The sequence below is a fragment of the Hoplias malabaricus genome, chromosome 17 (genome assembly GCF_029633855.1).
Source record: "Hoplias malabaricus isolate fHopMal1 chromosome 17, fHopMal1.hap1, whole genome shotgun sequence".
NCBI lineage: Eukaryota > Metazoa > Chordata > Actinopteri > Characiformes > Erythrinidae > Hoplias > Hoplias malabaricus.
In genome coordinates, this window is record NC_089816.1 from 10,220,931 (window position 1) to 10,248,618 (window position 27,688).

Sequence of the window (27,688 nt, forward strand, 5' to 3'; positions counted from 1 at the left end):
TCATAGTGCTTTGTACTCATTAGGTTCAGGACATGTGATTTACCACAATAATCATCATCACATACGGCTGACATATTTTACACTGTTTAGCCTATATGTATTGAGGCATTATAAGTACATAACTGACTAACAATGTGGGTGGCGTGGTAGTGCAGCAGGTAGTGTCGCAGTCACAAAGCTCCAGTTGACTGTGTTTTGGTGAGTTTGGTGTTTGGTTACCGTGTGGGTTTCCGCCAGGTGCTCTAGTTTTGTCCCACGTTCTTTAAATATTTAGCACACTTAACTAACGTGAGGTTTTTAAAATTGTAGTCCAATGGATAGAGAAAACACTTATGTGTGAAATATGTGCATGTGCACTATCTACAGACCACTCAGATATTATTTATTTGTACTGACTTTAAATGCTAAAATTCAGTTTACCTGCTGCTGTGCATGGGGTAAAAAATCTTGCTCCATTTGGGGGTGGGGTGGACATGGCTAGGTTCCAGAGCACCTGTCAATCAGTGATTAATATAGATTCAAGGTGAATATCTTCTTCTAACCCACCCTGTGCCAAAATGCAGAAGCAAATGAGAGAATCCAAAAGCAAAAGGCCTTATCAGCAAAATCCACAAAATCAACATGAAGCAAAGACTGGCAAAGTCCAAAGAGTAATAAAATAATCAAGTATCTTTTAAAATTTGATTTGATATTTTTCCTGTTTTGAGTGCTTTTCCTCTTGATTTTGATTTTTTTTTTTTGTGTAGAACTGTTCATACATATGGTACTTTTAAGATAAATTTTTACAATATCCAGAGCCTACACAGAACCACTGGGCACAAGGCAGGAAACACACCCTGGAGGGGCACCATACCCTCGCAGGGTGACACACTCACTCACACCTATGGATACTTTTGAGTCGCAAATCTACCTAACCGTGTGTGTTTTTGTACCGTGGGAGGAAACTGGAGCACCCTGAGGAAACCCACATGGACACAGGGAGAACACACCAAACTTTTGACACAGAGTCACCCAGAGCGGGACTCGAACCCACAACCCCAGGACCCTGGAGCTGTGTGACTGCAACACTGTTGCACAACCATGCTGTCCCAGAGTTTCAGTGCAATGTTTTCAGTCCTGCAAGAAAACTAAAAACACACACTTAACTCAAAATATTCACAAATGTATTTACTAAAATATTTTTTCTATATTACAGACACATGGGTGTGGACGTGGAGCACAGCATTGGCCAAAACTACAATAATAAAAAACATCATTCCTGATTTTGCACAGTATAGTAGACTTAAATACAAGGCTGTGTTTAGTGTTGTGATAATTTTGGGATTGTGGTCACGAACCAGGTGAATTCCCACCTGGAACCAAAGAACAGTAGGTTCTGTGTGTTTCTGCGGCTGTGACTGGCGCCACACCATGTGCATTGGCCAGAGCCTCAGCTCGCCATTGCTTATTTCACAAGCTCAGCAGAACCGTTCGGCAACATTTATGCACATATCTCACAGAGAAGAGGACTTCTGAGTTTGTCTTATTTCATGTGTGTCTCATTGGCTGAAATATTGTAAAGGGAAGTGGTGGGGAGATATTTTGTGGCATGAGTGAGTTTATAAAAATCCATATAACTACGCACAGCCTCCTTCACTTCCTTTAACCTGTTACATTGAATAAATGAGTAATTATAATTCTTAAAATAAACAAAATATTCTTGGCCTTCTTTGTTCTTTTGGTGGTAGATCTAGTATTTATTTTGAAATAAAATTAACAAGAAAAACACTGATGCCGGTGTTATATATTATGAACAAAGCTTTCAGTAACACAATCACATAATACCACATGTAAACAAAGATACTAATATGAATCACCAAAGCTTCTCCAGACCTTCCAATAACAAGGGTATGTATTTTGGGCTTTACTCTTTTTAAAATGGCAGAAACACCTTGATGTCAGATTTGTGACAACAGGTATATGGCGGTCTGGCAAAAATAAGCTTGCATGGTTTCTTTTATAGGATGACCAACACCACAGACACTCTTGAACATGGCCATTGTCATCAAGGGAGCAGTGGTAATGGTAATGGTCTTTGAATTCACCAGTCTTCATGATGCTTTTTGAACTGTTGTATACACATAGTTTGAAATATCCAAAGGGACCAAAATAAATATTTAAGGCATCTTTGCTGGACTAAGAGACAAGTGCACCAATGGAGTTCAGCTCTGAATGTTTCCTCATAGTCCTATAAGAACGTCACCTGTAACATTTAGTCGACCCTACAAACCATCCATGGGACGTATACAATGTTGGTTCTGGGGATGTCCTTGGGACCTTACATTTTATCTGCTGGGACCTTCCAAGCTAACCACAATTCCTTTTCAAGTGGCGTGTTCACCAGTTGCCTACATTACATTAAAAGGTGTTAACGAACTAAAATCTTTGAACAAAGGGAGCAGACAAAAATAAAACTGCCTCACTTTTAGCTCATGCTAAAGGGGAAGTATTGAAAGCATGTGCCACAGGCATACAATGAGGCAACACCTGTTTCTGCCGACCCCTAGTATTTTGGCATATTCAGAACATGCCTAACTACACTTTAACAAAACATAGGACCACATTCTACAGCACAACAGAGCAGTCTAACCTTAAAATCCTGACTTTGACACTTTCAGAGAGAAAACACAACAGAACATTTGGGACCTCAACCTACTAGAACACCCTGTTTCTAACCAGACACTTTATGAAATGAAAGGTTACTTTGCATTTAACACAACCATCAAATGACTTCATTTGTTCCAATAGCAACTTTCTTACCAAATCCACACCAAACATCCTCACCAGATTTTTACTTCCTACCCAAAATGGCCTGGCATTTGTTCAATATTCACAAGAATGAAATGAATATGCCTGCACATGAATGACTAAAAGGAACATGGTTTTTAAGGAATTATTAAAGGTCTGGATATCACAGCAATGCAATCCATTTCATGATCGTCATCCTCAGTAACTAAGTTTTTGGAAGTCTCCATTTTAGGAGCAGCAATAACTGCTTGTATCTGTTGCGTTGACTGCCCTCTGGTGGATGAGAAAAACATTACTACTTACATAAGTCCATGTGAAATTAGATTAAAAGTCCCACATTAAATATAAAAGCAACCATCTTGTCTCAAAAGCAACCAGTTCCAGATTTAGGAAACACTGTTGTCTGTTAGTGCTGTTTGGCCTACTACAGCCTTATTCACTGTGGAATAAATACCTTTGTAGGCCTCCAAGAAATTGTTAAATATATGAACTTACTGACATCCTTAAGTATATGTTGACGAGCCCACAAGTTCAACTTTTATTTTATAAAATGGATGAGTTCATTTTTCCTTTCACTAATAGGAATAAAAATGTATAAATGGGATAAGATTTCTCACAAAAAATAAAACAAAAATAAACTGAAAACACCATGTGAGACTGTGAAAAACCATTTTATTCATTCTCAACTCAAAACCTCTTCATACCATTTCAGCACGCAACCTTCTCCAACACAGGATTGAAGTTTGTTTGTTTTTTTCCCCCCACACAGTGATCGCATGTCCTTAAGATTTTGAGGCTCATAGTTTTAAGTGCCAATGCTCACTTGAAGATCTTGCCCTGGTTAAAAGGTTTGCCTACATGCTTGAATTCACCCTCCCATGCAAAGTACTCCTTCACCATGGTTTTGCATTCCTCGCTGTCCACATCCAGTTTACGCCAACTGTAGGACTCGTAGTCAATCTGCCAGTCCTCAGAGAGCTGAAAACCAAAGTAAAGAATTAACTGTACAAACTGATAACCATCTTACCCCAATTACTTTGTCCATTAGTTAAATAATAAATGCCAAACAAAAATGCACTTAAGCCCACTAACAATAATAGTTGTAGTAATAATTAAAATCAGCAAATCTGAAGGAACTTACAGTAAATGCTAGATCCTGCCCTCTGAAGACCCAGATGCCAGAGATGGAGCTAGCATTGTTTGTGCCGAAAAGGATGACACTAGCAAATGCATTTTTGCGTAGTTTGTCAAGTCGTTGGAACATACCTAAAGCGAAAGTGAAAGCACAATAAGAATCATTACCTTCAACTTTTGAGATATGATTTTTTTTTAAAAGAAAGACGAACATACACAGGAAAATATTTACCACAACTGTCTAAATAAAAGGTAGAAACGTCTAAATCATATGATCACTTAAGTGTTACTAACTTAATAAAAGCAAAAACCTCATGCTTCAAATTATGGACATCATGAAAACATTTAATTGATGTCAGTATGGCCTGCTCTTACCTGTGATAAGATTACAGCTCATGAAGGTCATGGTCAGTTCCTCTGGAAAGCGGTATTCACCATACCAGATAGAGTAGCCTTCACGGTCAAAGTTTTCCCAGAAGTAGGGGACAGCCACAGTCAGTGTGTCCTCATTAGAATATTTTCTCTTGAACTCATCCAAAACAAATGAACTGAGGGTAAAGTTTAAACAAAAAATAAATTATCAAGTCAGTCTAGCAGACATCTTCATATTAAACACATAGCATGGAGGTTCTATAGGTTGAAGACTAGCTGTATAAAAAGGAAATTTGCTGAATATCAGAAATGGGGGTAAGACAGAAATTATATATAGCATTTCATGCTGAACCTGAAGTCACTTGATAACACTGCACATGGACTCTGGAAATCTGCTCTGCTTAAATATTTATTTATTTATTTATTTTTAATGAACAACATATCTGGGCCAGCCTTTCCAATAGTTGTGACAATTCAAACTTGTTCTACTTCCCTGGCACACAAGTCTTTGAACCAAGCACCACCCCCACCTGAGGCAATATATTAATTGCCCCCTCCCAAGTCATTTCTTAAATATATTTTCTTTGGCACCAGAGGCTGTAGAAGTAGAATTAGCCTTGGAGTAAAAATGCCAGTGACTGAAAACAGGTTTTCAAGTTCAAATAAAGTGGTTACAAATCTAGCATCTTCCATAACATTGAATATAAAGTTTAATAGGAACAAAAAAACTCACTCAAATACAGGTGCACCTCAAATTAGAATTTCATCAAAAAGTAATTTCAGTAATTCCAATTCAAAAAGTGAAACTATTATATACATTCATTACCAACAGAGTGATCCATTTCTAGCATTTGTTGATGAGGTTACAGCCAATGAAAACCCAATTCATTATCTCAGAAAATTAGAATAATCAACACAACTCCTGCAAAGGTTTCCTAAGTCTTAAAATGGTCCCTTAGTCTGGTTCAGTAGGCTAAACAATCATGGGGGATGACTGCTAACTTGACAGATGTCCAGACAGCAGTCACTAACACCCTACTGCTGTATCCAAGCATATTAAAGGAAAGTTAAGTGGAAGGAAAAAGTGTGGTAGAAAAAGGTGCAAATGAAACCACAGCCTTGAAAGGATTGTCAAGAAAAGGCCATTAAAATATTTGGGGGAGATTCACAAGGAGTGGACTGCTGCTGGAGTCAGTGCTTCAAGACGTACCATACACAGACGTCTCCAGGACAGGGGCTACAACTGTGGCATTCCTTGTGTCAAGCCACTCATGTCCCAGAGACAACTCCAGAAGTGCCGTACCCAAGCCAAGTAGAAAAAGCACTGGACTTTTGCTCAGTCTTGTTTTCAGATAAAAGTATATTTTGAATTTCACTTGTAAATCAAGGACCCAGAGCCTGGAACAAGAGTGGAGAGGCACACAATCCAAGATGTTTGAGGTCTAGTGTGAAGTTTCCACAATCTGTGATGATTTGGGGAGCCATGTCATCTGCTGGTGTTGGTCCACTGTTATATCAAGTCCAAAATCAGCGCAGTCATCCACCAGGAAATTTTAGAGCACTCCATGCTTCTCTCTGCTGACAAGCTTAACGGAGATGCTGATTTCATTTTCCAGCAGGACTTGGCCCTTGCCCACACTGGTTATTAAACTAGGTATTGGTACTTTTGGCACAGTTTCACTGTGCTTGACTGGCCAGCACAAAAATGGAGACAAGCTGAAGGCCACTATCAAAGCAACCTGGGCTTCCATAACACCTCAGCAGTGCCACAAGCTGATCGTCTACATGCAATGCTGAAATTCGTGATGCTGTAATTCATGGAAAGGAGACCCGACCACGTACTGACTGCATATGCTGTACATACTTTTCAGCAGGCCAACATTTCTGTATTAATTATTATTGTTTATATATTTTATTTGTCTTATAAAATATTCAAATTTTCTGGGATAATGACTTAGGTTTTCACTGACTGTGAGCCATAATCATCAACATTAAAATAAATGCAACTTGAAATAGATCACGCTGCTTGTAATGCATCTATACGAGTTTCACTTTTTGAATTACTGAAATAAGTTAACTTTTTTGATTATATTCTGATTTATTGAGATGCATCTGTATTTGGACTATCCCTAATAATACTTTAAATACCTCTTTGGAAGGGGAGCAAATGGGTCCTTGGTTTTGGGTTCAGAGGCCAGAGCAGCTTCACACTCATCCATCTCCTCAGCTGGAGGAGCAGCCTTCTTTTCCTCCTTTTTCTTCTCTTTCTTCTCCTGCTGTTGCTGAGGCTGCTGCTTACCAGCATCTTTGCCACCTTTCTCTTTCTTGGCAGGTGCCTCCTTCTTGGGTTGGGTCTCTGCAAACTTCTTGGCTGCAACAGTAGCATAAACACTAATCAGAAAACAAATCAGTAAGGGCTCATAATACATCATGATTGGTGAAGATTCTGCAGGCTTGCTAAGTAAACCCTGTAAAATCAAACAAGCTTAAAACCAAACATCAGGCATTATATAAACACAGAAAATACAGATTAGTTAAGTGTAAAATTATAAGCTAAATTAGGATGAACCCAGTAACCCATCACAGTTGTGAGCTTGGGTTAAAAGAGGAAGAAAACTGAAAACAGAAGACACGCCCACGACTATGTCGCAGTGTAATAGTTTCCTTAAAATTGTCTGCTTTACACAATTGTATCCATGGTCACAAACATGCAAACCAAGCACTCTGATACCAAATATAGCTGAGCATATTAAACATATAAATGGCCTAATGGTTAGAGAAGGCGGCTTAGGGCTGAAGGGTCAGTGGTTCAATTCCTATGACCCACAAATGGCTGTGGTGCCCTTGAGCAAGGCACTGAACCCAGGGGCTGGGGCTGTCTGTCCTCTGCTCTGGGTGTTGGTTCATAGACCCTAGTGCACTTGGGCTTTGTGTGTTCACTGACACAGATGGGATAAATGGAAGAGACATTTCGATGTACAATGACAAATAACTGCACGTTATTATTACTGTAATATAATTCTAAAAAATACGTAATTTTGCTTGCCTTATATTATTAGGCAGTATATTGCTCTCTTATTAGGGTTGGGCGGTATAAACCCCGATGTATCACCCATGATGCACCTGAGTCTTGCAGAGTCTCGCTTATGACTGGATAGTTTTCCTTACAGTTTTGGCACTGTTAACAAACAAAAATTATAGAGTCTCACGTGACAGCAGGGAAAAGGCACAGCCAATCACAGTGATCATGTGTGTTATTGGGAGGTAGGACTCAAGTACAGAACCTGATTTAACCCTTTCTGCACCTCTAGATTAATGACACGTTGACAGATCTGGGGTTTTTTTTTGGAGGGGATCAAATTATTTGAGGTCAATTCAATAATCGCTAGATATCAGTGGGACGTCACCTCTGTCCATGCTAGTTCTATTATCTTGGGTGTGTCAAATTTATTTTCTGTGTCTTCAAATGCCAGCTAAAATGTTCATGCGCATTTAAGAGAGCCACAGGGAGGGAGCATTGTTGGAGGCCAAAGACTGCTGATGTCACAGGTGGAGAAGAACAAAAACCCAGTAGCCCACCACAGTTGTAAGTTTAGCGATGAGTTTGGGTTAAGAGAGGAAGATAGATGTTAACAGAAAATACTCAATTCTTCACTCGACTTTGTGCTCACAGGTATATGGCTTTATCCTCTCAATGTGTTTTGAGCCTCTGCTGTGGTGTGCTAAAACACAAGTGTGTTGTTAGCACAAGCTGTGCTTCTAAACAGTGTAGAACCATCTTATTTCGCTTATTTTCAAAGTTTTATGTTCCTTCAGCATCACTTGCTGAAACTTGCTCTCAGAAATGTTTGTTTTTTTTGCATCAGCACGTGTCTGTGTGCACTATCGGGCTGCGTTTAGCTAAATTCACTTGACTTTGTGCTCACAGATAAAAGGCTCAGCGCAGCCTGACATCATCCCCTCCTCACAGTAATTCTGTATATCGCAATAACATTTTAAGACAGTATGAAAAATGCCACCCATCCCTAAATTTTATTAGAAATTCACCCAGACAAGCATATAAAACTTAAATGGCAAAAAAAAAAAAAAAAAAAAAAAAAAACACTAACTGTCCAAGAACTTAGCATTTTAAGCCACATGGTCCTGAAAAGAGTTTTCAAAGAAACCTTAAAATATTCTACCAACTAAAGCGTCAAATATAAAACGTAACCTGATACCCAGCAGTCTGGACATATAGGAAATTCTGTACCAAATCTATTTTGAACATGGCTGCCCTCATTGGGTGGACCCACAAAGTATAAACTGAATTATTCAAGAACAACAAACCAATTGGATGCTCATCTTAGTGAACATTATGTTACATTTTAGAGAGAGAAGATAAGATGATGATAAGATACAGGTTCACTTTCAAATGTTACTACTATGATGCTACTTTTTGGGGGGGACTATAAAAACACTGATCCTTTAATGCAAATGTCCTCAAACATTTTAATCAAAGGGCGTTTGATGTTGGTTGTTTGTCGAGACTAAAGTAATAATACTTTGAAAATGTAAAGTCACTGTGTAGTACGTCATGGCAATTCATTCCGCTTGCACATCTAAATTGAGTTTTACAGTACACATGTAAGCGGGAAAACTTCTTGCTTACCATCGCAGATATTGAATCTCCAAAAAAAGCTGGATTTAATTGTGGATGGTGTCACTGTCCTTTAATAAATACAAGACACAATATGAACAGTGTCTCCCACACAGTCACTTGTTTACAGTGTTTTGTCTCCTTCCAGCCACAGCCTCTCACGCGTTAGAGAGAAACAGCAAATGCAATCCTGTTAGCGGTGTGGGCTCCAGAGGCGGGACTCGGAGTAGAGAATGAAACCTTAACTTCTTGTACGAAATACATTGACTAGACACCGATGGAGCACTGTATTGTGATTTTTCACCCAAAATGATTATGTGGGACAATGCAGTTGTTGCTGGATTGGTATAGAGGTGTCCATTCTGTCTCTACCCAAATCTATGCCCTTGGCCAAGCAACACGCTTTGCTGCTACAGTTAAACGGTCCAGCCAAATGAGAGCAGTGGGCTGTAGTTTGAAGACCCCTGCTTTAATGTGAAGTAAATGTAATGCAAGAAATTAACGCTTAATTGTAAGGCTACAGCCACAGTTCTTCATATATGAAAGGATTTGATTTGCATGCTAGCTAATCACAGACTATTGTTTAAGATGTTTAGAATGATTCAGTCATGTTACATCATTAATACGACATCACAGGCAGGAAAAATTAAACAAACCAGGTTTCCATCCAAAATCTTTGTAATTATGCAGAGGATTTTTTATATATAACAACAAATTATATACACATGAATTTTTTTATATGAAAAACCATTTCCACATCTATATCTCATTTTAAGTGCAATAAGTAATTCACTTAGCCACAATCCACTTATCCAAGGGAACACATTCTGTGAACTGGGGGCAAAATTCAGTCTGCCTAGACTCAAGGGCTCAAAATACTGAAATATAATCCCATCTTACCGTCAAACTGTGCCATCTTCTCACAGAGCTTGACCTCCCCAAGGACAGCCCTAAACTGCGGTTGGTTGATGCAGGTCACAAACCAACGATTGACATTGGGGTAGGGTTGACGGAAAGCAGGCTCAAGAACCTAAGTATAAGAAACATTGTTTATTTGTGGTACGGTAAAACATTGCAAAATTGTTCTCTGGGTCAGTTTTCGTTACAGAAAATTGTTTTTGTTTAGGAGCATTAACGCAATGCTCATTAATTAAGAAATATGAAGATGTTTCAATGTGTGAACTGTGAGCATGCTGCAATTTTCTTTAAGCTTGTGTCCGATATTAACTTTCCCCAAAATGTTTACTCAACAAATTGAGATAATCTATTATCATAAAAACTACACTGAAATGTTATAAAAGTAAAATCTAAAAGGACTTCCTCTAATAAGTTTGTTGTGCATATAATTACACTCAAATTCCTTCAAAAAAGATTGTATATCCCAGCAAGTAACTAAGTATACATCAGATTTTGAAATGTTTGAACATCACAAGTCTACATTATCTAATATTTATTTTCCAAATTTTTCTAGAAAGTTAATTTCTACATTTAGTACTATTTATTAATTTATTTGTTTTAAATTTACTTGTGGGAACTTTTCAGACCTGTGCAACAAATGGGAAGCATCAGGCCCAGCAGTAGTCCTTTTTAAGCCTTGTCCATAAAAACACTGAAAACGCCTACATAGACAGCTGAAAATTTATTGTATAAAAACCATTTCTTATGTTTACTGTATAAACTGTACAAAAATTTACAAGTTAATGATGTTAATTACTAGACAGCAATTCCTCATATGTACAATGGTTATAAATATAAATATAAAAAACATAGCACCTGGCACGTGATGTATTTAATAAAAAAAAAGCGCATAAACTCAAGCAGGTAAACCTATAACAAACATCCTCCCAGCTAATCAGACTATTAGTTTAATTTTGATCACAGTGAATTTAGTTTAAGTAAATGTTGTAATTTCTCCCCATAAAAGGCACAATCTCTCATCACTGCTGTAAGTGTACTGTTAATTTCCTTTGGAAACAAAGATTCTATGCAACTTGACCAAGCTACGCCCAGTTTCACCCATGAATTCTCCACCCAAAAATGCATATATATGTGAATATTTTTACATTTACATTTATGCATTTGGCAGACGCTTTTATCCAAAGCGATTTACAAAAGATATACTGCTGCGGTCAGAAAACATGTATATCCTCAAAATACATGTAAAGAGTAGTTTGATCTCATCTCACATTACAGCTACTTTTCTCAAAAAGTAGATCAATATGTGATTAACAAGCAAGCAAGGTCAGGCTCAGACACTCTGTAAATGAGATACCTTATGCTAAGGAATTCACTTTAAACTCACCTGCTTGTAAAGCCAGAGCAGAGAGCAGACCACCGTGATGTCAGCCAAACTGACTCTCTCTCCCACCAAGAAAGTACGAGTGTTTAAGTGCTGGTTGAGTAAAGTGAGCACACGCTTCACCTCCTCCTTAGCCTGCTCTGTGGCCTGGAACCAAACCCAACATCACAACCATGAAACTGATTCAAACATACAATGCATAACACTTATGATCAAGGATGTCACATGCCTGGGGCAAACCTACTGACCTGCTTGTTGAACTGCATAATTCCTAAGGTTGGGAAGACCCAGGCACTGGCAGGAGGGATGATCTCAGAGTCAGCAAAGTTGACCCACTGCAGCACCTGAGCGCTGGCTTGAGGGGTGCTGCCACGGAGGGCATCATTGCTCACTAGCATTGGAAGGGAAAAAACACATATGAAACTTCTACATTTTTAGTGCAGTGTAAATTAAGTGAAGACTGACAAAAAAAAATAAAAACATCAATCACATCCCCATAAGGATATTCTAGGATGCAATCATAATATGGTCTATCTAGGGTGTACATACAGACAGCCACAGGCAAACTTAGTCTTTGTACAAAAACAAAGATCATGCTTACGATAGTGAGCAATGGCATTGCTCTCGAACAGACAGAAGCCATCATCACCCTGGTAAGCAGGAACCTAATGAGAGGAGAAAGTGAAAGCAGTGAAGAAAAAAAAACATTTATTTTTATTTATTTATTTATTTTTAAGTATTTACCAACCTTGCCCAAGGGAAAGTTGCTAAGGAAAGCAGGGGAGCGGTTCGTCTGCCCAAAGGTGAAGGCAGGGGGGGTGCTCGCCACCTTCAGACGAGCACCACTGTACTGGGCTGCAATTTGAGCCTTGTAGGCCCTCCAGTTCTCTGCATATGTGTAGAGTGTCTGTGGAAAAACAAAATCAAGGAAATTTGAAAAGGGGGGAATCCTTGATGAAACACTCTTTTACAACATCAAAACATCCAACAAATGTCAAGTCAAAGCCAACAGCAGAAAATGCTGGAACTTTTTAAAGGAAAACATTTATCCAATCTTGCGACAAATCTAGCCTGAAACTGTATTTCTTCCTATGGGACGGTATAGTTGTTTTACATTATTGAACATGATAGGCTACTTTTAAATGCATGTCTGGGGTGATGCCTTCTAGCGGAAGGGCTCATTTTAAAATTACATTCATCAATACCAGTTGATTTTAAAATCTTTAATGGGGGTTTCTCAAAAAGGGATATTGTGCTATGTTTAACAGAACCTACAGCCTTCGCGTTTCCCTTAAAGATCATGATGCAGCATTTTACCTGAAATAATTTCCTATCAGCAGATAAACACACAGCAACTCAGAATTCAGGCAGTGTCTCATGTATGTGTGTGTGTATATATATATATATATATATATATATATACACACACACATATACATACATACACACGTACACTTTTTTTAATCTACTATAACGGTAAACCTACGTGACTCAAACTCAGAATGAACCAAAAACAAAAAAGGTTAAGTAAATGCTTTGTGTTGTGGTGTTTAAAATTTTAATAAAGAAACTGTAACCTGTGAAAGCCCTTTAAACAGCGTTCTTGCTGTAAAGGAGCAACAAACTTAGAAAGATTGACATAAAACAGAACCAGTTTCACGTGTCCCCCTTTTATTTATTAAAAGCGAGACATAAAGGCAAACAGAAGGGAATGTGTGCAGAATACATGGGTTCGGAATGGACGTACAAAGCCAGTATAGATTAAACTAAAAGAGCAGCTTCACAACAGCTGCCTCTGATGAAGCACTGGGGCTTTATCGCAGAATTTCTACTTCTAGAACCCTTAAAAGTCTCAGAAAATACCCCGAAAAACCACACAAAAAACTCAACGGTCACGACGGGACGTTCCCCGTTACACTAAAAAGTAAAACGTGGCACAAACGGAGCCCGAGCGCTGCTCCTACAGCGGCTCATTCAAACATAAATTATGGAGATTGATTTCTAATCAAATAAACATCAGAATGACTCCGACACAAGTCACAGAAGTATACAGTAGCAAAATAAACACAAAAACAACTCGGATTGCTACGATAAAGATGGATTGCCGGCAGAGAGACTTGACTGCGGTGAAAATCCATCCCTTCTTCCATCTTACTCACCCCTGTCGCCATCTTTAGGACGAGAGAAAGGAAGAGCACAGGCGCGCGCTGCTGTCGTAAAGAGGAGGGGTGTCGCACAATTACTGCGCCACAGAATGTCGTCCAAAATATTCCCTCACTCCCTACATAGTGCACACTCTTCATAGTGTCTTGTCAAAGCCAATTTGCTGTTCCCACTACACTCACTTTGACAACAAACTTAAACTTTGTTTACAATATTTCCTTTTCCAGAATTTTATTTAAAATAATTGTTGAAAGTTTCTTTTTGTTAGTGAACAATTTCGAGTCAGAGTACCCTGAACACTGTAACTCATTTTAGAATTATTGTAAACAATTTAAAACATGTCTAAACAGGTAGTGTCGCCGTCACACAACTCCAGGGACCTGGAGGTTGTGAGTTCAAATCCTGCTCCGGGTGTGTTCTTTGCGTGTCTGCATGGGTTACCTTCCACAGTCCAAAAACATACATTGGTAGGTTGATTGGCTACTCAAAAATGTCCGTAGGTGTGTGTCACCCTGTGAAGGACTTGTTCCACCTCCAGAGTGTGTTCCTGCTTTGCACCCAGTGATTCCGGGTAGGCTCCAGACCCACCGCAAGCCTGAACTGGATAAACAGATGCACACATTCATGAATGATGATCTGGGTGTTTTGTTTACATATCTGATTAAACTCATTAGCTTAATGAGTAAACCATCCATTTTAAACACCGCATTAAACCTGGTTATGGGTTATGGTTATGAGTTGAATCAGTTGTAGGAGGTAAGTCACCAAAACTAACAGAATTTAACCAGATAGAATTAGACAAAACAGTGAAAACACTAATCAAACAGGCTGCTACATTTTAGAGAAGTATTTATCCATCTAAAAAGTGTGCCAGAAACACATTACAAAAACAACTTATTCATTCATTCATCCATTATCTGTAACCCTTATCTAGTTCAGGCTCACGGTGGGTCCAGATCCTACCTGGAATCATTGGGCGCAAGGCATGAATACACCCTGGAGGGGGCGCCAGTCCTTCACAGGGCAACACACACACTCACACATACGGACACTTTTGAGTCACCAATCCACCTACCAACACATTTTTTTTTTTTTTGGACTGTGGGAGGAAACCGGAGCACCCGGAGGATACCCACACTGACACAGAGCGGGAATCGAACCCACAACATCCAAGCTGTGTGACTGCTGCACCACAAAATCAACTTATCATACACATATTCAAGACACCAAGAACCAATTTTTTATAAGCTTACACTTTATAGTTTGAAATCTGTGCTGCTGTATATTTCATTTGACATATTCTTTTATATGTTAATGTCTGTGGTTTTCTACCCTCTTTATAAAATCCATGCAAAATTTAATTTTGCATACACTTATGTACAAAGAATGACATTAAAGTTTGTCTAAGTTGAAAGTCACTTTGAATCAACAGGAGACAGAGCTGCATGGGCATCTACACTCTCTGATAAGGACATACATGCATGTAAAAGCAACCTAGACTGTAAATATTATACAAATATATGAATACATCGCTCAGTGTTAAGTGTGTGTTCACAAATGTGAAAGTTACCCCTGGCAGAACTGGACTTTTAAACTTCATACAGGTAACAATCTAAATGGTCTTTTTCTTGTTTGGCTTGGAGAATATAATCATTTGTTTAATAATCTGAAATGATGGATTAGTCTGACCACAGAATTCATTTCCTTTTAAAGTCAAATTCAGATTAATTTATATCACTGTATTTCTGTTGCTCAGCAATGAAACTGACATACACACATTAAATATTGTTTGTTTCTTTTACAAATTTATTTTTTTAAAAATGTATATACAACAATCTCTCTTTTTTTTCGTATGAATATCCACTACTGAAAAAAAAAAAAAGAAACTCAAACAGAACACCTGATGTCACAGCCAGCTGGTCAGTTTTGAAGAAGTTTTAATACTGACCAATTATATGGAGTCTTCAAATTGCACAGATATTTTGTAAACACAAATCTGATGCTCTCATAAAGACACTTAAAACAGCTTATATTTAGTTCCGTCTTCCTTACAGTTACACAACAAAAAAAACAATCATGTATATGTAGATAAAATACAGAAAGTATGGCAAGATGAAATGAACTCATTCTAAACATTAAATTGCAATATGTGTAGAAGGAGTAAATATTATATACAAAATCTTCCAAACAAAATATTCTGTGAGATGTGAGGATTTTTTTTCAAAGAAAATTTCCACAAGTCCTCTGGAAGCCTGCACAACTAGCTCAGCTAACAAGACCTGCAAGCATGAAAATAAAATTATTAATATTTTTAGAGGCATGTTTTTAAATGTTTGATAAAATACTATGTCAAATAATTTCAAGGATCAACTATTAAAATCTAAATTCTTGATTTGGCATTGATGGTGCAAAGCCAATTTTTCTATACACAGTTTACAATACAGTGATCCCTCGTTTTTCCTGGGGGATGCGTTCCAAAACCAACCGCGAAAAACAAATTTCCGCAAAGTAGAGGAAAGATATTTTTTTATGTATTTAATGGGTATTTGGACTTTTAAAACCCTCCCTGTACTGTTAACAACCCACCCTTTGCATTAAACAGTCATTCTATAATGTTTTTCAGCTGGAACTGCATGTGATATCCTACCAGTTTCTTTAATAGAGTAATTCCTAAACTGTATTTAGTATTAAATGTATTAAGTAAATTTCACTCAGATGTGGACGTGAAAAATACATGTAAGAAATACTTAAAAATGATATATTGTGTCACCTACAGGCCTAGTCTAATACATGTAAATAATTAAAACAAATATTGTATAGCGGCCATAAGCCCCCTTGAAAAAACCTGTGAAGTAGCGAATCCATGAAAGATGAACCGCAAAGTAGCGAGGGATTACTGTATATAAATTAATTTAATTATTTTTTTATATTTCTGGGTAGGATTATATTAGTTCAAATATACAGAGTCATTTCCCAGACAGGAAATTAAGCCTAGTCTTGCACTACACAGCATTTTGAATTGTGATTTTCCATTGAAAGGAGGATTACAGCCCAGGATTAGGCTTAATCCCTGTCTGGGAAACCATCTCTATGTCTTCTAGAAGCACTTCTATTAGCATGATTACTGAAAATTAAAAGACTATCAATAAGTTACCCAAGTAGTCATCCATGAGAGAGCCAATAGCGAACTGGGGGGGAGAGAAAAGATATCTTTATTAGATATTTGAATAAACAAATGTTAAGTATTTGACCAATTGTTTACTATGGTTGTGAACTGCACTAAAATATTTCAAAATCAAAAACCACAGACTTACAATATCATTCTTGTCCACCCGAGTACCCACAATCTTTAATCGAATTTCATCATCTTGTTGGATAACTATGTCCTGGGATGTAAAAGACATTAAACAAATAATATCTGTTTGCAATGTAAATGACATCACTGAAGTAACAATTATCTTTTACAACTATATACAATGAAACTGAAGGTCTGCTACATCACTATACCTCGTCCACTGTCTTGTAGCAGGGAGGATTGGAATTTGGGTCAAATTCCATTTCAGAAGGAATAGACTAAACAGCAAAACATAAAAGAAAGAACAAACCCATCAGCAAATGACAAGATTTTATAGGGCCCATTTCCAAGACGCAAATTACGCCTAAGGTAATACTACAGTTAATTCAGGTCTGGGAAACTGGCCTGTGATATTACTTTGGCATCTGGAACACTAACCATCTCAGAAACTGTGAGATAAACCAACCCAGTCAGTTTTTTAGTGATCTGACAACATGGGATAAAATAAGTCATTCTTGTGTTTTGCTGCATTATATGTAAACAACAAGCACTTTAGAAATGCCCCCCTCCTCGCCTGTGTCCCTCCGATCACAACATTGTATTTTGTGCTCTTTAGGTTAGACGGCAAGTATACAATTTAAAATCAAATACAAACACAACAAGTGCTGAAAAATAGGTTTACTGATTAATATGTTGAAAGTGGGAACAATAAGAGAACTAAACAAAAAATTAATAAAACCAGAATATCTGCTCTGCTGCATTTGGAGTTAAGAGGCTCATTCTCAACAGGCACGGTAACAGGTCCTTCTGTACATGGCTGTTTAAGCAAGTTAAGGAAAGTGCTGTCTTGCTTGATCTTTGTAGAGCAGCAACCACCACATGTAATATATGCTTTTTTAGATGTGACCAACTTGCATGGGACAATGGGACAGAGGCAGACACCATACACAGATTTATGAACTTACGTGACGAGAAATAAAGCAAGACATTGGTCCAATTTCTGTAAATAATCCAACCTGTAAAAAAAAAAAAAAAAAAAGTATTTAAAGGGTTAATAATCATATAACAAAGAGCAAAGATACACAATTAAAATCAAATAAAAAAAATAGAATAACTTAAAAGTCACACAAATGCCTAATAAGCACTAAAGCCCTAAATGTATATCTGACATCATTTACATATGGAGTTCATACCTTGTTAACCTGCGTCACAACTGCGTCCACTACCTCCCCTTTAAATGGTCGGAATACAATGGCCTTGTATTTGACAGGGTACAAAACGAAGCCCCTGCCAGGCTGTATAACACCTGCCCCTATATTGTCAATTGTGGTCACTGCAATAACAAAGCCATATCTACAAAGATAGGAAAGAGTGAAACATGTCAGCAATATTCAGCTTCATAGTTTGTTTGTTTTTTTAAATGGTACGGTGCTTTTGAGCTGAACATACTTTCCTGTGCAGGTGCCTTCAACCTCTGTGAACAGCTTCTGTTTAACTGTATTCAAAAGATTTGGTCCAAAGTATCGAGGATGAAGGAGAATCTCGTGTTCCAGGGAGATCTATAAAATAAACACAGTTATGAAATGAATCAAAGACTGGAGGGGAAACTAAACATATTATCTAATTATATAATCCTGTGAAGTAATCACAAAACGGCCAACGTTTCATTAGCCTGGCCTCTTGTCCTGACAGTGAAAAAATAAAGCCCTATATTGAGATATCCTGTTGATCCTGGTAAAATGATGTACCGTTAAAGTCAGCGTTAAAACCTGTTAAGAAGGAACCATTAGATACTTTTGTATGTCTGAATTGGACCCGAAAGCCGACATAGGCATTTACTGTTATTCAGAGCCTCCGTCTGAATCCAGAGTAAACAGTTTAAGGAGAATGAATGGGGTCGAAAACAGCAACAAATTAACGATCCATAAAACGCACTCAATTTACGATCACACAACAAGCAACTTACGTGATAAAACATATTCGTTGTTGTGGTTTATCTGCGTTTCAAACTAAATTTCACTAAAAGACCGTACTCGAGCCTCAGCGCCACACAAAGCTGACATCTAACATCCGGATCCGGGGGACATTCATTTTCAAATTAAGAGCATGTTACAAGAAATTAACTGTTACATTTAAATCACATTATAACATTGGGAAACTAATACAAATATGTATAATAATATTTCTTAAGGTGTAGGCGTGGTCATTATGCCTGTGACGTTTGCATTTTAATTACAAATACTGTCTAACCCAATAATTGCATATTCCTGTATATAATCCAGGGCATTTTCATTCATTTCTGGGTTAAAAAAAAAAAAAAAAAACATAATTGACGTAATTTAAAAACCTTGCATCTATTTTTTTTCTAATTCATCATTTTATAACAACACTTTACAATTCATAGTACAGTGATTAAAACAAAATTAAAACAAATATTTCTCAATTTTCATTTAATTAATCGAAATTTGACCTCATTCTTTAAGCTTACTGTTTCGATGACTTTATGCCGTTGCTGAAATTGTTCTTGAAAAAAATGACTGGTTTTCCTAGCTTGTATTACAGTTTATAACCAGCAGAGGGCAGTATAGTTTCAGGTGTATGATCAAAACATTCTCAGAATATGCACAGGCAATGTGGTCAAAGTGCTGTTATTTATTTTGTGCATGGGTTTTGATGCTTTCTGATTTGTTTAGGGTTTTTTCTTGTTTTGTGAAGTTGTTTTTGAAAATTCTGCTCCCATAGACAAAGTAAGGCAACATGTAAAGCACCTTTCGTACACAATGGCAATAAAAGTACATAAAAACTACAGAAGAACGGAAAAATATAATAATTAAAACTATTCAATAAAAGAAAATACACGGTAAAGTGGAAAAAAGCAGCTTTAATTCATAACGTCATCCCTTAAAAAAGTAGAATGATTAATATTTGGTTGTGCTGTAAGAATGTTATAGCATAATGATCAGCAACACCTGCTCTTGAATGTTTTTTTAAATTTTACTCCCAAAGTCACCATCATTAATAATAAAATGTTTTCGTGGTAAGGTCAGTAGGAGGCGGTATACGTTTTTTAAACACGCTTTGCTATTTTTATGAAGGTGACTAGTAAATCAGAAATATTCAGCAGCAAAATCACAGTAAATATTAAAGAATGTTTTTAATTTAAAAAAAATATCTAAAGATTTCATTTATAAAACACACTGCATGCAAAGGTGCTTTTTATGCAGCGTACACATTGAAAGCATTTCTACAATGCAAGAATCAAGATGAGTGTCAATATTTAATATTTTCTTTGTTATCATCCTACCATAACTGTTATAGCACTCCATTAATTCTCATGAATGTAAGAAAATGCCACCAGGTTACATAAACCAGCTGACAGAGCAAATACATTCCTAGAATGTTGATGGGAATTAAAATGACATGACACACTAACATTATAGGTTGCCGTGTGTACAAGAAAATCACTTTAATAAACAACATTTTTATTAAACTAGTGTGAGAATAACTCAGTTTTATCATTTTTTCTCAATATTTTAATATAGTGGCAACTTAATCAAAGTATTGTATGTATGTAGCTTAGTCCTTATAGAGAGAGAAAGAAGATAGACCAAAAAAACCTGTGCTTTGACAGAATCTCAAATTAATCATTTTTTTATGTTTCAGGTCGAGGTATGCACTCTAAAAATGTTTTGTTTTTGTTGTGGATTTAATATTCTGCTCTGCATTCTTTGTGGCAGGCAGTTTTGGCATTTAGTGATCGTTTTAACCTGAGCCACAATAACCATCAATTTGCCAAATGCATGTGTTGTAAACGGACCTCACACCTACAGCTCTGTTTGAGCAGGGCCTCGGCAGCCTGCTCTGCCCTTCACCCCAGACGTTACTCGCACTCGTCTATACACACTTCTCTTCACTGGGAGATGCTGACAAACAATGACAAAGAGAAATTGCATGTGGCAGAGTAAGAAAGAATCTAGAGAATAGGAGAGGAAACATGTTTCATTGCTGTAGCCCCTCTGAAATGGGCCCTTGTGGTTCTGTAGCTGTTTTTGTGGCTTTAAAGGCCATTTTTTAAAGCTCTTCTTTGACGGGGATATAAAGGCCGAAGCAGCGGTGTGCCATAGATCAGACTGCCTGACCATTGTTGCCCGGGCAGGTCAGATACCCCCAGACTGAGGCCATGCATGCTGATGAGACCAGGCAGATGTCCACAAATATCCGAGCACAGTGCATGGTGTTTGCATCAAAAAGACTCATCTAAACTGATGAAGGTCCTTGGGGACTTCCTCATTTTCTCCCTGCTGCATTCTTGCAGAGCTGCTGGCGCTCACATCATTAACCTTGATATCGGAATGGGGCCAGAGCAGGCATGCAGATGTCTTTGCAGCGACAAGTTCATGGTTCTTGTGGACTGCGCAGAGCACCCTTCATTTTGTTTCACCACCTTTTGTCTCAGCGCTGGTTTTGCTGCTTTTTCTTTCTTTCAAATGAGTTATAATTGATTTCTACATGAAGATTTAGTCTTATAAAATTGAACATCTGTTGTGGCTTTAGAATTTCAACTGGAGCTAATACAATATGCAATGTATGCAAATGTGATGGGTGTTATGACATCACATAACTGTGAATTCAAAATGAGCAATTTTTAGGGGACAAGCATCAAAGGTGCTTAGGCCTTCCTTGCTTTTGCTCTGATTTTTCTTCCTCTTCTTCTTCTTCTTCTTCTTCTTCTTCTTGTTCTTCTTCCTCTTCTTCTTCTTCTTCTAGGTTACAAAGGTTTGTGGAGCCCAAACCATAAGTCATCCAGACCTCACATTTGGAGGGTAGGGGCAGTTGGTTATCCACTCAGGCAAGTAAAATTACCCCAATCAGCCTGATGCTGGCACTGTAGAGCAAAGTTTTGCCTTTTGACCCATATCTCTTTAATTATGGCACCTAGACTGAAAATTCGTGCTGCATTTTGTTCAGTAAAGTTTCGTTCATTTTTGGCCCATTGGGTGTGTTTAGCTCCTCCCACGTGCACCACTGCCATTTTCAGCGAAACCACGAAACCATCATTTTTCTACTAGTCTGAGATATTTTAAATATCCCAACATATAGATATCAAAGTATTCAGGGGAGTCTCCTGATTAGTAATCTTCAAAATAAATTAGAAATTTGTCAACAATATGGCAGCCACATGCCAATTAGTCCCCCCAGGGTGGAGCTCATTTTACGAAAATGGCTATAGATCAGGATCGCTGGCACATATGCTAATGAAATTTAGCATTCTTGTTAGGTACGTGACTCTGTGTAACCCATCCAAATGCTATGTCAATTAATCTATAGAGGGCACTGTAAAATTCAAATATCAGTTTCTCAGCCCCTGGTAGTCCTACTGAAATGAAATCTTGCATGATTCATCCATGAGTTACTTGTTGACCAGTCCATTAATGTCAACACGTTCAACTGAAAAATATGGCCACCATTAGCCAATTAGTTCATTACAGCCATTTGGGAGACTTAACATAGCCCAGTCGTCATAAAATTTGAAAGGTATGTCCTCATGTTTTTAGCCTGTAAAATGTCATGTCCATCAACCTCGGTGGTGCTATTCAGAAAAACCAAGGATAATAACTTATGTCTTTACCTTGTGCACAAATGTTTTATATCTTTTTATACAGTGCACCAAGCCTGACAATTTTGTAAATACATGTCCATTATAAAAGTGGATAGTTTTTGTTCAGCTCATGAAAGTTTGAAAAATGCCCATTTCGAACTAGTCACTGGGCTTTCACCACATATGTTCAAGCATGGTATTAAAATATTCTGTGGCATCTCAAAGTAAGTAATTATCAAACAATCAGATTTTTCAAACAGATTTTTGCATCTTTTGGCTGGAGTACAACAATCAATCCATGTGGTGCTGGGTGTGTTTTTAACTGCTTCAATAACTTTATTTTGGATGTTCAATTTGCAATGAAATTTAAAACCCATTTCCCAAATGTCAACCTGAAACAGAATGTTAAGTTAATTTTCATGAGAATTTTTGTTATAATGATAATAATTCAAAGTATTTGAAATACTCGCAACTATGGTGCTTGATTCCATATTACTCCACCATTTAAAGAGGCTCAAGATGTGATGGGTGTTCACAGGTCCCTTGTGGTGTAACATGCAAGCAACTGACTCCTTGACCCTTAGGTTCAGTTTTCAAATCCTGAGATGGGCTTCAGCGACTGTGAATGCTGTAAGAACCTTGTACACAAACGTGAGTCAATCTTCCAGTACAGTGTTTTATTTTTGCTAATAATACATCAAAACTGATATGATTAGTATAGATTTTTTCCCTTCCATAAGTACAGTTTTGCACAGACCAAACCATAAGATGTAGAGACATGAAACATGGTCAACTAGTAGTACTCTTCTCCCACTACTCAGGCAAATTAAATGACCCCAACCAGCCTGAAGAATGGAAAGACATCTAAAGTTCATAGGAACTGAAAAATCTTAAAGAATGATTCAATTTGTGCTTGATTTCTTATTGAAATTCAGTTTCAAACAGTGTAATGAATGATTGTGGAAGGCTGTGGTGCAGGCTTTCAGTGCTTTATTTTGAATGCAGATAGTCAGGGGTTTGAAGCCTGTGGCTGTTTAGTTTGGTGTGTTTTATGCATGATTCATTCACACTCATTATTCATATCAACATTAAAAGAGTGCAATGAAAATGTGTCCAACCACATTCCACAAGTGGAGCAATCTGTTAGTGATTGACCTTGGAACTAGAACGCTTAGGGTCAAATCCCAGAGATGTTTAAGTGGCTAAACTAGAATGTCAAAAATGTTCTCATTTAATATTATTTTACAAATTGAACATAGAATAAAGTACATTTTGAAAGAACTACTTCAAAAATTTCCACTCTGAAATGATGAATATATTCATGTATGACTAAATATTTACTAAAATTTTTAATAGTGTAATGAATGCAGTGAAACACCAAAAATGCAAGTAATGGTACCTGATAGCATTTGGCCTTTGTAATTGAATGGTCTTGGGTTCAAACCCAGCAGCTGATTTATGTGCTGAATTGAAGCACTTTCAATGCAAAATGTCAGATGTTTAAAATTTCACAAGTGTATCCAAATCAGGAAAAAATACAGTTAAAGCAAAAAGAGTTGCAAAGGATCCCATGGTGCCAAGGAATGCCATTTCTTGCTTGGTCCCCTGTAATTGCTGTTTGCGGCTATATTTCATCTGGTTTTGTTTTGTTTTTTTTTTTCATATGAATTTCATATAAATATTCATATACATTTTTTCATATAAATGCTATGGACAAAGGAGGAAATTTTGATATTTCGATAGGTCATTTATAGCAGAACAACTTTCACAGGTATAACCCAGAAGTAATTTAATTTGAGGACATATATTATGCAAGACATTTATAGATATTGGAAATTTAATGTTCAATATTCCACTTCACCATTCACCGACCTTTTTCAGCAGTAGTGAGAGTAACCTCTCCACTCCTCTCTTTCACACCTGTTCTAAAAGACATTATGCTGGGTGACTATTACCATTCCAGTGGTCAGTAGTGTGCCCACTGACTCGGGGGAAGCCCTACTGCTTTTGTCCGGGCATAATTGCACTTGTATAGTTAGCCACTGCTCTTTCATTACATGGTGGTCTATGTTCACTAGTAGCGACACCTAAAGCAGAAGTGCTGCCATTGTTTCAAAGCTCCACATTGTCCAGCTGCATTCTTTCAAGTGGTTCTTGTTTCGCTCAAGGGTTAGAATGTTTATGTTGTTATTCTTTAAAGAATAATGTAGGTTTTGATCAGTTGAGGATCACAGTGAAAGCATTTCCTTCTTTTACAAAAAAAGTGGAGAACATAGATATTCCTAATAATATATATTTTTAAAAAAACACTTTAATAACATTCAGCAGCAACAGCAGCAGAAGAAGCAACAGTTTTACACTCACAGCAATAAAGTCTATTATTCTTTCTGCAGAAGGCACACTGAATTTTCTTAATATTTTTTATTCATACTGCACCGTATTTCATTTGAAAAATGAAATATTTCAGATCTTCAAATTATATAATTATTTAAATTACAATCAAGTTTATAAAATACCATTGTCTATTTCGTTTATACCAAACTTAAGCTGCCACTATGGCCCATTCTGGATGTACAGACTTTGTGATCTCACAAAAGAAAAAAAAATCACAAATCTGCATATGTATAAGGAGTATTTAACCAGGAATGTTTCAAGAATGAGTGCAGCCAATCAGAAAACATGTCATTTGCACTTGTCAATTTTAAAAAGCACAATAACAAGAACTGTATGTTCATCTCCAAGATGTAAACAGACATTGGGAAATTTTCAAGTAAAATACATAGAAACAATAGTCACACACAAATCTTATGGAAGTACTAATGCAAAAAAAAAAAATACTTGTTTAATAATAATGCAGATCATGTACACTTTAATAACTTAGTGTGTGGTGATATTAAGCTAATTATAATATCTACATCAATATAATGGACTGGTTATAAGTTGCAATGAACAATACCATTTATTATTGTTGTTGTTGTTGTTGTTGTTGTTAGTGCAATTTCCAATATTTCATCTTTAATATTTCATGAATCGTGGCCTGTGCATTGGTCTACTTGTCTTCAGGACTAAAAAACTGGCTTATTAAAAAAGATGTGTATTATTGTGATCCTTCTGTAAATCTAAAACCCAATAATATGTGCAGATAATCCATGGTGTGTTGTTTGGACAAAATGTCCCAAAATATGAAATGGTAAAGACATCAAGCTTCATGTTGTGGCATTGGAAAGTAAAACATATCTGATGTTGGTTTGTTTTGCCTGAGCAGACACAGAAAGAGAAATCCTGGTCCAGTGCCTCAATTCACTACTTTTCCTTCCCCTTCTCTCTTCCCCCATCTCCACCCGCAGCTTTCAGATGCAAAATAAGCAGACATATGGAGAGGAGGTCTTTCTCCGGCCCTCCTAAAGATTCAGATTGTATGACAAATCACGTCCACCACCATCCTCCCAGCCCCACACACAATCTCCAGACAACAGCTTCATTAGAGTGAAAGAGGGAGTTTTTGCAGCTTTGCCGAGTCAAGCTCAGACCTCTTCCCCTTCTCAATTACTCCATTGTTGGCTCCAGATTCAAGTTATCGCACTCAAAACCATATGGCCTGCTCGAGCACCTACAAGTGATGCCACCACCCAACTCCATGCCTCGGGTGCTCCTTAAAGCGGGCATCAGATCTCTGTCAAGTCTCTCTGAAAATGAGACTATTTAGACAGTTATAAATATGACCAAATTCAGAATATGTTTACTACATTGACAAGGAGTTTCTCAGGCTGCTGTAGATTCCTGTGAGTATTGAGACCAAATAAGGAAATACACAACATATAAAATAATCTTTAAGTTACACAAAGCTTAACAATAAATTAAGATGCCTTATGTTTGGATGAAAAATATTGAGTCATTTTTTCAATGTTCTGTTATGAATCTTCTTAGGTGTGCAAGCACTTAAAGATTACTTCATAATGTAGTGATTTCTGCTTTATATATTATCATTCTTTTCTGAAAACAAGTTATAACTACCATACTTGTAAACAATTAAATGTAAAATTGAATAAAAGTACATTTTAATGCCAATAAAGCTAGTTAAAAAAACATTAATTCAAAACTTTTCCCAAAATCCCAGAACAGACAAAAAGAAATGACACTACTACAATATAAAGAGAGGAGCACAGAGCAGAATTCAAGTACGTTAAAACAGGAAGTGCAGAACATACGGCTGGATTCACATCTAGAGTTCACAAAGCTGCTGAAAGGCTACTGTAATGCATGTGCTGGTGCTGTAAGGTCAGGTGTGTGTAGTGGTCATTAATCTGGGGCTTGTGTTCTCTTTTAACTATGGTATACCACAGGCAAAGCTTCTTCACATTTTGCCAAGGAGTTGCCCTGGTTACTGTGAATGATAAAGTCTTTAGAGACACAGGTCTCATTGTGAGGGCTAATGTAGGGTAAACTAGAGGTAAATTATGCACTTGCACAAATACACACAGACAAGTGAATGCCTGGCTGCAGGGTCCGTATTTAAACATTTGGCATCTGATTGATTGTACAAGGTTCACGAACTGGTACATTTTGTGTCCGGTTCACAATGTGGGCCTGCCATTTGCATTTACATAACCTCTAATGAGATTCCAAAACTATTAATAATAGCACCTGTTTAAAAATCCTGTAAACACACAAAATGTATTTATAAACTTTTTTTCCAGTGTAAATATCTGTATTTTACTCTACGTTTGAAGATTTTCTTTTCATTGTTGTATTGTTTTGTTTTCATCAAATCTCAGATCTAATCTGATTTACTAATATTTTGATTGTAACATAAATTTTACACCATTCAAATCAGCAACAGGTTGTGATAATCAACAGCAGCGAGTCCCAGTTCTGCTCTAAGGACTGTACTCTGTCAGTTTACGAGTCAATACTTTGAATTTACCAGTCTCTATGGACACAGTATATGACATACAACCAACAACTGCCAACAACACATAAGCAAGGACAACAAGATATTGTTGATGTATTATGTTCATTATTCTAACAGGGTAACAATGTACACATTATTTGCTTTTAAACACATCTGTAGTTGAGGATAACTATAAAAAACCTAATTTTGAATCTAAGAAAAACATTTTAGTGAATGATAATTTTAGACAACTTCTTTTGTAAAGGAGATACACAAGTGTGGAATTTTATTTTTATAAACGATGAGAAAAAGACTGCAACTGCTAAAGTAACTTAACATTATGTCGATATGTTTTTCATATCTTCATGTATATGTAAACAGAAAAAGAAGCAAGTAGGTAATCATACCAACAAATGCAATATAAAAATTAATGTATGCACAGATTATAACAACGTGGACCAGAATTATTCTTACAGGTTACTATTTAATAAAGGTTTAATAGATGTGTAAGA

General features: G+C 37.1%; 2 protein-coding genes across 2 annotated transcripts; both read right to left on the reverse strand.

The window, feature by feature from the left end:
- Nucleotides 1-3,427: 3,427 nt before the first annotated feature.
- eef1g (eukaryotic translation elongation factor 1 gamma) lies at nt 3,428-13,498 on the reverse strand. The gene is made up of 10 exons (XM_066649714.1): nt 13,388-13,498; nt 11,977-12,135; nt 11,830-11,893; nt 11,477-11,619; nt 11,232-11,375; nt 9,830-9,959; nt 6,442-6,664; nt 4,297-4,469; nt 3,929-4,053; nt 3,428-3,765 (listed from the first exon to the last, which is right to left on the reverse strand). The coding sequence occupies exons 1-10, from the start codon at nt 13,397-13,399 to the stop codon at nt 3,607-3,609; spliced, it is 1,332 nt and encodes a 443-aa protein (XP_066505811.1). The 5' UTR covers nt 13,400-13,498; the 3' UTR covers nt 3,428-3,606.
- Nucleotides 13,499-15,211: 1,713 nt separating this feature from the next.
- Nucleotides 15,212-18,779, reverse strand: polr2g (RNA polymerase II subunit G). Its single transcript, XM_066649523.1, has 8 exons — nt 18,653-18,779; nt 18,136-18,245; nt 17,880-18,039; nt 17,652-17,702; nt 16,899-16,964; nt 16,706-16,777; nt 16,546-16,579; nt 15,212-15,670 (listed from the first exon to the last, which is right to left on the reverse strand). The coding sequence occupies exons 1-8, from the start codon at nt 18,662-18,664 to the stop codon at nt 15,657-15,659; spliced, it is 519 nt and encodes a 172-aa protein (XP_066505620.1). The 5' UTR covers nt 18,665-18,779; the 3' UTR covers nt 15,212-15,656.
- Between the last annotated feature and the right edge of the window lie 8,909 nt (nt 18,780-27,688).

What these genes read in the sequence shown, in the direction of transcription:
- polr2g (XM_066649523.1), bottom strand. An exon ending in CTTGCTTTATTTCTCGTCAC is followed by an intron (nt 16,965 to 17,651) that starts GTAAGTTCATAA and finishes TTTGCTGTTTAG; the next exon opens with TCTATTCCTTCTGAAATGGA. An exon ending in GGGTGGACAAGAATGATATT is followed by an intron (nt 16,580 to 16,705) that starts GTAAGTCTGTGG and finishes TCTCCCCCCCAG; the next exon opens with TTCGCTATTGGCTCTCTCAT.
- eef1g (XM_066649714.1), bottom strand. An exon ending in TTATGCAGTTCAACAAGCAG is followed by an intron (nt 11,376 to 11,476) that starts GTCAGTAGGTTT and finishes GTTTGGTTCCAG; the next exon opens with GCCACAGAGCAGGCTAAGGA. An exon ending in GAAGATGGCACAGTTTGACG is followed by an intron (nt 6,665 to 9,829) that starts GTAAGATGGGAT and finishes CTACTGTTGCAG; the next exon opens with CCAAGAAGTTTGCAGAGACC.